The following is a 12,857-nucleotide window of genomic DNA, read 5'->3' as shown; positions in this document are numbered from 1 at the left end:
AAACAATGGCAGTAGAATGGCCTTACTGAAGAGCTCAGTGACTTTCAATGTGACACCGTCATAGCGTGCCACCTTTCCAACAAGTTAGTTTGTCAAATTTCTGCCCTGCTAGAGCTGCCCCGGTCAACTGTAAGTGCTGTTATTATGTAGTGGAAATGTTTAGGAGCAACAACGCCTCAGCCGCGAAGTGGTAGACCACACAAGCTCACAGAACAGGACCGCCGAGTGCTGAAGCGCATAAAACTTGTCGGTCCTTGGCTGCAACACTCACTACTGAGTTCCAAACGGACACTGGAAGCAACGTCAGCACAAGAACTGTTCGTTCGGGAGCTTCATGAAGTGAGTTTCCATGGCAGAGCAGCCGCACACAAGCCGAAGATCACCATACGCAATGCCAAGCGTCAGCTGGAATGGTGTAAAGCTCATGGGACAAATCTGGGTTTGGTGGATGCCAGGAGAACGCTACCTGCTCGAATGCATAGTGCCAACTGTAAAGTTTGGTGGAGGAGGAATAATGGTCTGGGGCTGTTTTCATGGTTCAGACCCCTTAGTTCCAGTGAAGGGACATCTTAACGCTACAGCAAACAATGACATTCTAGATGATTCTGTGCTTCCAACTTTGTGACAAAGCGCACACACTGTGCATTCACTCAGCTTCAACTTGATTTCAGGCATGAGAGAGTCTATTATTTACCCTCCCATTCTAGCTACAGTGTCAGTTCAGTCCATTGTTGGTTACAGACAGCATTGTCCTCTACAAAGGACGCTCTGTTTTCCACCGAGAAGGTGCATGTGTTGCAGGACCCCCTCTTTATACCGCTATAGGTCATTTTTGTCAGTGGGAGAGTGGGTTCAGTAGGTGGCGGTAATGCACTATAGTGTTAGATGCCAACCACGATAAACCCTACAGAAGAAGAAGAGGCGTACCGCTTTTGCCCGTTTTTGTCACGGGCCATAGACCGGTGCTCCACGGCTCAGCATAATCGAATTACCCATCGTTTCCCCTCGGCCGGCCACTCCTCTTTCCCTGTGCGCTTTCACTTCGGATTGGCTGTCCTGTCTTCACTACCCTCTCTCATCTCCAAGTTCCGTGTTAACTGTCAGGCAGTACATTGTTTGATTTGTAGTCAACATTTTCATTCAGGACTCTTCTGGCCCGCCGCTCTCTACGATCTTTGCAGTCATGTCTGACCGAGGCTCTTTTGATACCAACGTGGTGACTTTAACCCGGTTTGTGCTGGAGGAAGGGAGGAAAGCGAAGGGGACAGGGGAGCTCACTACCCTGCTCAACTCGATGTGCACGGCCGTCAAAGCCATCTCCACAGCGGTGAGGAAAGCTGGCATCGCCAACTTGTAAGTAATTATCATCACAGTTAGCAAGCATGCTTTCAACAAAATAGGACTTGTCTGTCTATCTCTCATTGGAGAGAGAGACAAGAGACCGAGAAAGTTTGTTGTTCAGCAAGTCATTGTACAAGTAGCAATTTGTTTACAGATATATTAGTAGGCTAATGTCCTAGGCCTGTTTTTACACAATTTACACACTGAACGTTTCAGATGTAATATGTAAGGAGGTTGGTGGGAAGTTGGGGAGGACGGGCTCCTGGGAATGACTGGAACAGAATCAGTTGAATGAGACAGACAGACCGCCATTCAAGTTGAAATACCTATTCAAATTTGTCTGAAACGAACTGTTGTGTCATTGAACCAATTGCACTTAATAATGGCAGCGAGGTGTGGGGTCAACTTGCAAAACAAGATGGGACAAACACCCCATTGAAACCCTGCATGCAGAGTTCTGTAAGATTCTCCTACATGTCCAGAGGAAAACTACAAACAATGTATGCAGGTCAGAATTAGGCCAATATACACTAATAATAAAAACTAAAAAAAGTAATTCAGTTTTGTTAACATCTAAAATACAGTGACCCCCTCTCATATCATTACCAAGCCCTGCAATGCCAAGAGCTGAGCAAAGAAAAGAGTCCCCTCATCCAGCTGGTCCTGAGTTCACAGACCTGTTCTACTAACACACTGAAGCCTCAGGACCAGAACATCCATTCAATCAGAATAAACCAAATTACAACACAGTCAAAACAAAACTATATTGCTTATTGGGAAACAAAGCAAAATGCAGTGCTATCTGGCCCTAAATCGACAGAACACCGTGGCTAACTATTTGACCATGGTTACTGATCAAAACCTTAGAAAAATCTTGACAAAGTACAGGCTCAGTGAGCACAGCCTTGCCATAGAGAAGGGTAGACACAGGAAAACCTGGCTCCCTGTAGAGGAAAGGCTGTGCAACCACTGCACAACAGCAGAACCTGAGACGGAGCTGTATTTCCTGACAAAATGTCAAAAATATAGAACAATTATTGTCTTTTCCCCAAATTTGAATCCCTTATTCAAGGTTTCAAAGACCTCTCTGATGAGGATAGGCTACCCGTCCTGTTGGGGGAGGACGCAGAGAGCTGTGGGTTGGCAGCGCACTACATTGCTGCCTGCCATAAGATGAGGGACAGTGTCTGACAGACCAATCAACCTACACATGTCCTCTACTGTATATTTATTGTTATTGTTGAATGTATGGTTATTTTGACCCTTGGTTATTGTTGTTACTGTTGTCCCGTTGACAAAATTGATGATTATTTTAATTATGTTAATATTGTAAATATCCAAAGTAAGCATTGTTACGTCATGCCAATAAAGCGAATTTGAATGGTATCAAACACGTGGTTTGATTCCATTGGCTCCGTTCCAGCCATTATAATGAACCATTCTCCCCTCAGCAGAGGGTAGCCTAGGCCCTAGTAGGCTATTTGACCAATCATAATCACTCAACATAGGTAAGGTAAGTAGCTGTATTTTATGTAACTTCACATTTAATTTGATGGGATATTTGTTTATTTTTTATTTAACCTTTATTTAACTAGGCAAGTCATTATTTTACAATGACAGCCTACCAAAAGGCCTCCTGGGATAAAATAAATAAATATATATATATATATGACAAAACACACATCACGACAAGAGACCTAAGACGACAACACTGCATGGTAGCAACATGACAACAATACAACATGGTAGCAATACAACATGGTAGCAATACAACATGGCAGCAATACAACATGGTAGCAATACAACATGGTAGCAATACAACATGGTAGCAATACAACATGGTAGCAATACAACATGGTAGCAATACAACATGGTAGCAACACAACATGGTAAAAACATTGTTGGGGGGACAGCACAAAGGGCAAGAAGGTAGAGACAACAATACATCACGCAAAGCAGCCACAACTGTCAGTAAGAGTGTCCATGATTGAGTCTTTGAATGAAGAGATGGAGATAAAACTGTCCAGTTTGAATGTTTGTTGCAGCTCGTTCCAGTCGCTAGCTGCAGCGAACTGAAAAGAGGAGCGACTCAGGGATGTGTGTGCTTTGGGGATCTTTAACAGAATGTGACTGGCAGAACGGGTGTTGTATGTGGAGGATGAGGGCTGCAGTAGATATCTCAGATATAAGGGAGTGAGGCCTAAGAGGGTTTTATCAATAAGTATCAACCAGTGGGTCATGCGACGGGTTTACATAGGAGTATAGAGTGCTGTGAAGTGTCCTATAAGGAGCATTGGTGGCAAATCTGATGGCCAAATGGTAAAGAACATCTAGCCGCTCGAGAGCAACCTTACCTGCCGATCTATAAATTATGTCTCCATGTAATCTAGCATGGGTAGAATGGTCATCTGAATCAGGGTTAGTTTGGCCGCTGGGGTGAAAGAGGAGCGATTTACGATACAGGAACCAAGTCTAGATTGAACTGTAGCCTGCAGCTTTGATATGTGCTGAGAGCAGGACAGTGTTTTTGGTATACACAATCACACTCACTTCCTCATTTCAAAATTGCAGTATCACACTTGCTTGGCACATATTTGGTTATCTTTACATGTGGTAATGTGGAGTTGTTTTTGTGAAAGAGCATTGGTCAACTAAAACCAGCACATCCATCAACAGACAGGACTAATCTGTCTCTCATTAGAGAGACGTACAGTTGAAGTCAGAAGTTTACATACATGAATGTAGTTGATGATCCCTGGGATACGGCTTAGAATGAAATGTAGCCGTAATGCTGAGGTGGCATTGGCATGCACCTTAAAGCCAGACTCGGTAAGAGTACATTTACATAATTTGTGTTTATGAAGCAAAGGGGGGCCTAGATGTAATGTAAACAGGGGGGGGGGGGGGGGGTAGACGTAATGTAAACAGGGGGCGGGGGGGGCTAGATGTAATGTAAACAGGGGGGGGGGGGGTAGACGTAATGTAAACAGGGGGGGGGGGGGCCTAGACGTAATGTGAACAGGGGGGGGGGGGCTAGACGTAATGTAAACAGGGGGGGGGGGGGCTAGACGTAATGTAAACAGGGGGGCTAGACGTAATGTAAACAGGGGGGCCTAGACGTAATGTAAACAGGGGGGGCTAGACGTAATGTAAACAGGTGGGGGGGGCTAGACGTAATGTAAACGGGGGGGCTAGACGTAATGTAAACAGGGGGGCCTAGACGTAATGTAAACAGGGGGGGGGGGCTAGACGTAATGTAAATGGGGGGGGGGGTAGACGTAATGTAAATGGGGGACACACTAGATGTAATGTAAACGGGGGGGGCTAGATGTAATGTAAACAGGGGGGGCTAGACGTAATGTAAACAGGGGTGGGGGGGCCTAGACGTAATGTAAACAGGGGGAGGGGGGGGGGGGGGCTACACGTAATGTAAACGGGGGGGGCCTAGACAATGTAAATGGGGGGGGTAGACGTAATGTAAATGGGGGGGACACTAGATGTAATGTAAACGGGGGGGGGGCTAGATGTGAGGTTTGTTTGTTTATTTCATCACCCTCTGTCTCGTCTCAAATGTGACAGGTGGTTAGTAGGTAGTGGTACTGTCTCCTCCCCCCTGGTTGACAGGTATGGCATAGCGGGCAGCACCAATGAGATGGGTAGTGGGTACTAACTAGAGGTCGACCGATTCTGATTTTTCAACACCAATACCGATTATTGGAGGACAAAAAAAAAGCCGATACCGATTAATCGAACGATTAAAAAATAAAATAAATATTTTTTGTAATAATGACAATTACAACAATACTGAATGAACACTTATTTTAACTTAATATAATACTTAAATAAAATCAATTTAGCCTCAAATAAATAATAAAACATGTTCAATTTGGTTTAAATAATGCAAAAACAAAGTGTTGGAAAAGAAAGTAAAAGTGCAATATGTGCCATGTAAGAAAGCTCACGTTTAAGTTCCTTGCTCAGAACATGAGAACATATGAAAGCTGGTGGGTCCTTTTAACATGAGTCTTCAATATTCCCAGGTAAGAAGTTTTAGGTTGTAGTTATTATAGGAATTATAGGACTATTTCTCTCTCTACGATTTCTATTTCATATACCTTTGACTATTGGATGTTCTTACAGGCACTTTAGTATTGCCAGTGTAACAGTATAGCATCCATCCCTCTCCTCGCCGCTACCTGGTCTCGAACCAGGAACACATCGACAACAGCCACCCTCGAAGCAGCGTTACCCATGCAGAGTAAGAGGAATAACTACTCCAAGTCTCAGAGTGAGTGAGTTTGAAACGCGATTAGCGCACACCCTGCTAACTAGCTAGCCATTTCACATCGGTTACACGAGCCTAATCTCGGGAGTTGATAGGCTTGAAGTCATAAACAGCAGAGCTGCTGGCAAAACGCAGAAAGTGCTGTTTGAATGAATGCTTACGAGCCTGCTGGTGCCCACCATCGCTCAGTCAAATCATAGACTTAATTATAACATAATAACACACAGAAATACGAGCCTTAGGTCATTAATATGGTCGAATCCGGAAATGATCATCTCGAAAACAAGACGTTTATTCTTTCAGTGAAATACGGAACCGTTCCGTATTTTATCTAACGGGTGGCATCCATAAGTCTAAATATTCCTGTTACATTGCACAACCTTCATTGTTATGTCATAATTACGTACAATTCTGGCAAATTAGTTCGCAACGAGCCAGGCGGCCCAAAATGTTGCATATACCCTGACTCTGCGTGCAATGAACGCAAGAGAAGTGACACAATTTCACCTGGTTAATATTGCCTGCTAACCTGGATTTCTTTTAGCTAAATATGCAGGTTTAAAAATATATACTTCTGTGTATTGATTTTAAGAAAGGCATTGATGTTTATGGTTAGGTACAGTCGTGCATGGATTGTTATTTTTTTCTCAAATGTGCTTTTGTTAAATCATCCCCCGTTTGGCGAAGTTGGCCGTCTTTGTTAGGAAGAAATAGTCTTCACACAGTTCGCATCGAGCCAGGCGGCCCAAACTGCTGCATATACCTTGACTCTGTTGCAAGATCAGTGACACCATTTCCCTAGTTAAAATAAATTAATGTTAGCAGGCAATATTAACTAAATATGCAGGTTTAAAAATATATACTTGTGTATTGATTTTAAGAAAGGCATTGATGTTTATGGTTAGGTACACGTTGGAGCAACGACAGTCCTTTTTCGCGAATGTGCACCACATCGATTATATGCAACGCAGAACACACTAGATAAACTAGTAATATCATCAACCATGTGTAGTTAACTAGTGATTATGATTGATTTGTTTTTTATAAGTTTAATGCTAGCTAGCAACTTACCTTGGCTTCTTACTGCATTCGCGTAACAGGCAGGCTCCTCGTGGAGTGCAATGAGAGGCAGGTGGTTAGAGCGTTGGACTAGTTAACTGTAAGGTTGCAAGATTGAATCCCCGAGCTGACAAGGTAAAAATCTGTCCTTCTGCCCCTGAACAAGGCAGTTAACCCACCGTTCCTAGTCATTGAAAGTAAGAATGTGTTCTTAACTGACTTAACTGAAAAGAAAAAATCTGATTGTTATAACTTGAAATCGGTCCTAATTAATCGGCCATTCCGATTAATCGGTCAACCTCTAGTACTAACTGTGTCTCCTCTCGTCTTCCCAGGTATGGCATAGCGGGCAGCACCAATGTGACGGGGGACCAGGTGAAGAAGCTGGACATCCTGTCTAACAACCTGGTTATCAACATGATCAAATCCTCCTTCACATCCTGTGTCCTAGTGTCAGAGGAGGATGACACAGCCATCATAGTAGAACCAGACAGACAGGTAACTAACACTGTTGTTGCCCTGGTGTCAGAGGGACGATAGTAGAACCAGACGAAGGATAGTTATTGGACCAAAAGTTATTAAAATTCTGGCAGCATTTCTTTTTAGAGCAGGGGGGGGGGGGCAACCCACCAGATAGAACCAAAATGTGGACTATCCCTGCACTGATGAACATAATACAAATTATTATTTTTCTCTGGTCTCCTCCAGGGTAAATACATTGTGTGTTTTGACCCTCTGGATGGTTCCTCCAACATCGACTGCTTGGCTTCCATCGGCACCATCTTTGCCGTCTTTAGAAAGGTCTGTATTCTATAGGTTTCTCTACAGGAGCCATATCTCACGTTGTTTTTAACCAAACAGAAGGTGAACCCAGCGGTCAGTGTCTTTGACCAGGCTGGGTTTATATGTATGTATGTGTTCTATAAAGTGCTTCATTGAGACCTGATGTATTTAGCTTATACAGCGGCAAGAAACAGTATGTGAACCCTTTGGAATTACCTGGATTTCTGCATAAATTGGTCATCAAATGGTATCTGATCTTCATCTAAGTCACAACAATAGACAAACAGTGTGCTTAAACTAATAACACAGAAATTATACATTTAATCATTGTGTAGGTTGGAAAAAGTATGTGAACCCCTAGGTTAATGACTTCTCCAAAAGATAATTTGAGTCAGGTGTCAACTAACCTGGAGTCCAATCAGTGAGATGAGATTGGAGATGTTGGTTAGAGCTGCCTTGCCCTATTAAAAATACTCACAAAATGTTTGTTTGCTATTCACAAGAAGCATTGCCTGATGTGAACCATGCCTCGAACAAAAGAGATCTCAGAAGACCCAGATTAAGAATTGTTGACTTGCATAAAGCTGGAAAGGATTACAAAAGTATGTCTTAAAGCCTTGATGTTCATCAGTCCAAGGTAAGACAAATTGTCTATAAATGGAGAAAGTTCATCACTGTTGCTACTCTCCCTGGGAGTGGCCGTCCTGCAAAGATGACTGCAAGAGCACAGCGCAGAATGCTCAATGAGGTTAAGAAGAATCCTAGAGTGACAGCTAAAGACTTACAGAAATCTCTGGAACATGCTAACATCTCTGTTGACGAGTCTACGATACGTAAAACACTAAACAAGAATAGTGTTCATGGGAGGACACTACGGAAGAAGCCACTGCTGTCCAAAAGAAACATTGCTGCACGTCTGAAGTTTGCAAAAGTGCACCTGGATGTTCCACAGCGCTACTGGCAAAATATTACGTGGACAGATGAAACTACAGTTGAGTTGTTTGGAAGGAACACACAACATTATGTGTGGAGAAGAAAGGCAAAGCACACCAACATCAAAACCTCATCCCAACTGTAAAGTATGGTGGAGGGAGCATCATGGTTTGGGGCTGCTTTGCTGCCTCAGGGCCTGGACAGCTTGCTATCATCGACGGAAAAATGGATTCCCAAGTTTATCAAGGCATTTGCAGGAGAATGTTAGACTATCTGTCCGCCAATTGAAGCTCAACAGAAGTTGAGTGATGCAACAGGACAACGACCCAAAACACAGAAGTAAATCAACAACAAAATGGCTTCAACAGAAGAAAATACACCTTCTGGAGTGGCCCAGTCAGTCCTGACCTCAACCCGATTGAGATGCTGTGGCGTGACCTCGAGAGCGGTTCACACCAGACATCCCAAGAATATTGCTGAACTGAAACAGTTTTGTAAAGAGGAATGGTCCAAAATTCCTCCTAACTGTTGTGCAGGTCTGATCCCCAACTACAGAAAACGTTTGGTTGAGGTTATTGCTGCCAAAGGAGGGTCAACCAGTTATTAAATCCAAGGGTTCACATACTTTTTCCACCCTGCACTGTGAATGTTTACACGGTGTGTTCAATAAAGACATGAAAACGTATATAATTGTCTGTGTGTTACTAGTTTAAGCAGACTGTGTTTGTCTATTGTTGTGACCTAGATGAAGATCAGATCACATTTTAGGACTAATTTATGAAGAAATCCAGTTATTTCCAAAAGGTTCTCATCCTGTTTCTTACCATTTTTTTTTTTATGATCAAATCAATCAACCAATTGTCCGGTGTGTCTTCCAGACGACAGAGGATGACCCGTGTGAGAACGACGCGCTGCAGCCCGGTAGGAATATCGTTGCCGCCGGATACGCCCTCTATGGCAGTGCCACCATGATGGTACTGTCCACTGGGCAGGGGGTCAACTGCTTCATGTTGGACCCGGTCAGTACACACCCACTACCGGGCAGGAAGTCAACTACTGCTTGTCCCCTTGAGTACCGTCCTCTACCCACATCACTGCAGCTGTTATAACTCTTACTGGACCTGCCATTCAAGTTTATGTATCTGTCTCTGTCCGGTGATAGGATCATTCATGTTTATGTATATATCTCTGTCAGGCCATAGGTGAATTCATTCTGGTGGACAGAGATCTAAAGATCAAACCGAAAGGGAATATCTACAGTCTGAATGAAGGATACGCCAAATACTTTGACCCCGCTGTCACGGAGTACCTACAAAAGAAGAAGTTCCCCGAGGTACATGCACACATAGTAGTACCCCGAGGTACAGGCACACACAGTAGTTCCCCGAGGTACAGGCACACACAGTAGTACCCCGAGGTACAGGCACACACAGTAGTTCCCCGAGGTACAGGCACACACAGTAGTTCCCCGAGGTACAGGCACACACAGTAGTTCCCCGAGGTACAGGCACACACAGTAGTTCCGAGGTTAGGGTTGCGTTTAGCCAAAGTAGTTCCTTACTTGAGATTATTTTCTCATAAACATCTAAACTGGCAGTATACAGAACAGCTACAATGGTGAAATGTCCCCCTGTTATGGGCTAACTACTTAGACATTTTAACTGTGTTTGTGGTTCAGGGGCTAACCCTTACTCTGTGTCTCAGGATGGCAGTGCCCCGTACGGTGCCCGCTATGTGGGTTCTATGGTAGCAGACGTCCACAGGACCCTGGTCTACGGAGGAATCTTCCTCTACCCTGCTAACGTCAAGAGCCCCAAGGGAAAGGTGGGCCCTGACCTCTAACCCTCTCAAGGGAAAGATGGGTCATGTTCTCATTGTGTTGTAGCTTTGTGTCCTGGCTAGTTTAGTTTCCTAATGTGGAGGGGCACAGTGTGTTCATCTCCTCCGTTGCTTAAAGCAGAAGAGTTATTTCTGGGGAAATAGGAAACTGAGGTGGTGTTCTCCTCTTGTCACAACAGTGATGTCCTCAGAACAGTTGAGGTTGTGGTTCTGTTGAAAAATATATTTTCCTCATTTATTATTGGCCCCCTAACCCTACCACCCCTCCCCTAACTGAAGTAAACTAATGGATAACAACACTTCTACTTCCTCCTGGCTTCTACTTCCTGTTTATACAGAACCAAAAACCTAAACGCAACACGTATAGTGTTGGTTTCATGAGCTGAAACAAATGATCCCAGAAATGTTCCATACTCACAACACACTTATTTCTCTCATATTTTGTGCACAAATTTGTTTCTATCCCTGTTAGTGAGCATTTCTCCTTTGCCAAGATAATCCATCCACCTGACAGGTGTGGCATATCAAGAAGCATGATCATAACACAGGTACACCTTGTGCTGGGGGACAATTAAAAGGCAACTCTAAAATGTGCAGTTTTGTCACACAACACAATGCCACAGATGTCCAGTTTTGAGGAAGCGTGCAATTGGCATGCTGACTGCAGGAATATCCGCCAGAGAATTGAATGTGCATTTCTCTACCATAAGCCGCCTCCAACGTCATTTTAGAGAATTTGGCAGTGTATCCAACCGGCCTCACAACCGCAGACCACGTGTAACCACGCCAGCCCAGGACTTCCACATCTGGCTTCTTCACGTGCTGGATCATCTGGACAGCTGACTAAACTGAGGAGTATTCAAGCCCTTTTGGGGAAAAACGAATTCTGAGTTTGGTTGTGCCCCTGCCCAGTCATGTGAAATTCATAGATTAGGGCCTAATGAATGTATTTGGTTTCCTTATATGAACTGTAATCAGTAATATCATTGCATGGTGTTTTTGTTTGTGTGTGTATACATTTTACGGACACAGTATATTTTACAATAGTTATCTTTTGTTTGTTTTTAGTCCCGTCCTTCAGCTCCCCTCAACCCCTCCCATCTATCTCTGAACACCATCCAGTCCCATCCTTCAGCTCCCCTCAACCCCTCCCATCTATCTCTGAACACCATCCAGTCCCATCCTTCAGCTCCCCTCAACCCCTCCCATCTATCTCTGAACACCATCCAGTCCCATCCTTCAGCTCCACTCAACCCCTCCCATCTATCTCTGAACACCATCCAGTCCCGTCCTTCAGCTCCCCTCAACCCCTCCCATCTATCTCTGAACACCATCCAGTCCCGTCCTTCAGCTCCCCTCAACCCCTCCCATCTATCTCCATCCAGTTTGATTTCTAGCTGCCATATTTTTCCGCTGTACTGTGATGTTTCACAAAAGTTGTGAATCTTTCTATTCTCATACAGATTGTAAATTTAAGGATGAACATTTTTACTGAGTATTATTGATCGATTGACTATGGCTTTTCAAATCACCTAGCAGGCTTTTTGGAGAGTTGGCTCCAGGTAAATGTTTCAATTCTTCAGCCATTCCTGAACCTGTGACCAAAAACAAGCCACATGAGGACAGAACCAAAACAAGCGAACGAATCATTCTCTTCGCAGCAAAATCTACAGAGCTGGGATGGTTGTATCCATCATATACAAAACATTCTATTGGTTGCAAGATTTTTGTATAATCATTTTAAATGGAAATCGACGTTTTGAATCTGATGTTTGGTGTATCAGTTCATAAACCATGTGGCATGGAATCGGTACATCAAAAATCTCCCAACTATTTAGCAACCTGTATGGCGGAGCTGCCAACATGGACCAGCATCCCTGTGGAACACTTTTGACACCTTGACGAATTGAGGCTGTTCTGAGGGGAAAAGGGGGTGTAACTCAATATTGGGAAGATATTCTGTAATATTCTGTGTTCTCTGTGTTCTAGCTGCGTCTGCTGTACGAGTGCAACCCCATGGCGTTCATCATCGAGCAGGCGGGCGGTATGGCAACCACAGGAAGTCAGAACGTCCTGGACATCCAGCCAATCGACATCCACCAGAGAGTTCCCGTGGTGCTGGGGTCACCTAGCGACGTCCAGGAGTACCTGGATATATATCAAAAACACCATGCCAACAATGGCAACTAGGGACCACACACACCAGGCCAACAATGGTAACTAGGGACCACACACACCAGGCCAACAATGGCAACTAGGGACCACACACACCAGGCCAACAATGGCAACTAGGGACCACACACACCAGGCCAACAATGGCAACTAGGGACCACACACACCAGGCCAACAATGGCAACTAGGGACCACACACACCAGGCCAACAATGGCAACTAGGGACCACACACACCAGGCCAACAATGGCAACTAGGGACCACACACACCAGGCCAACGATGGTAACTAGGGACCACACACACCAGGCCAACAATGGTAACTAGGGACCACACACACCAGGCCAACAATGGTAACTAGGGACCACACACACCAGGCCAACAATGGCAACTAGGGACCACACATACCAGGCCAACAATGGCAACTAGGGACCACACACACCAGGCC

At 44.4% G+C, this 12,857-nt stretch overlaps 1 protein-coding gene across 1 annotated transcript; it reads left to right on the top strand.

The window, feature by feature from the left end:
• The first annotated feature begins 1,127 nt into the window (after positions 1-1,127).
• fbp1a (fructose-1,6-bisphosphatase 1a) lies at positions 1,128-12,495 on the top strand. Its single transcript, XM_038984573.1, has 7 exons — positions 1,128-1,353; positions 7,021-7,183; positions 7,394-7,486; positions 9,280-9,420; positions 9,597-9,734; positions 10,106-10,225; positions 12,230-12,495. The coding sequence occupies exons 1-7, from the start codon at positions 1,184-1,186 to the stop codon at positions 12,428-12,430; spliced, it is 1,026 nt and encodes a 341-aa protein (XP_038840501.1). The 5' UTR covers positions 1,128-1,183; the 3' UTR covers positions 12,431-12,495.
• Positions 12,496-12,857: the final 362 nt, after the last annotated feature.

This window comes from Salvelinus namaycush, unplaced genomic scaffold, assembly GCF_016432855.1.
Source record: "Salvelinus namaycush isolate Seneca unplaced genomic scaffold, SaNama_1.0 Scaffold249, whole genome shotgun sequence".
Lineage (NCBI taxonomy): Eukaryota > Metazoa > Chordata > Actinopteri > Salmoniformes > Salmonidae > Salvelinus > Salvelinus namaycush.
Note: the sequence above shows the minus strand (reverse complement) of the source record. Positions and strands in the feature narration are given on the sequence as shown.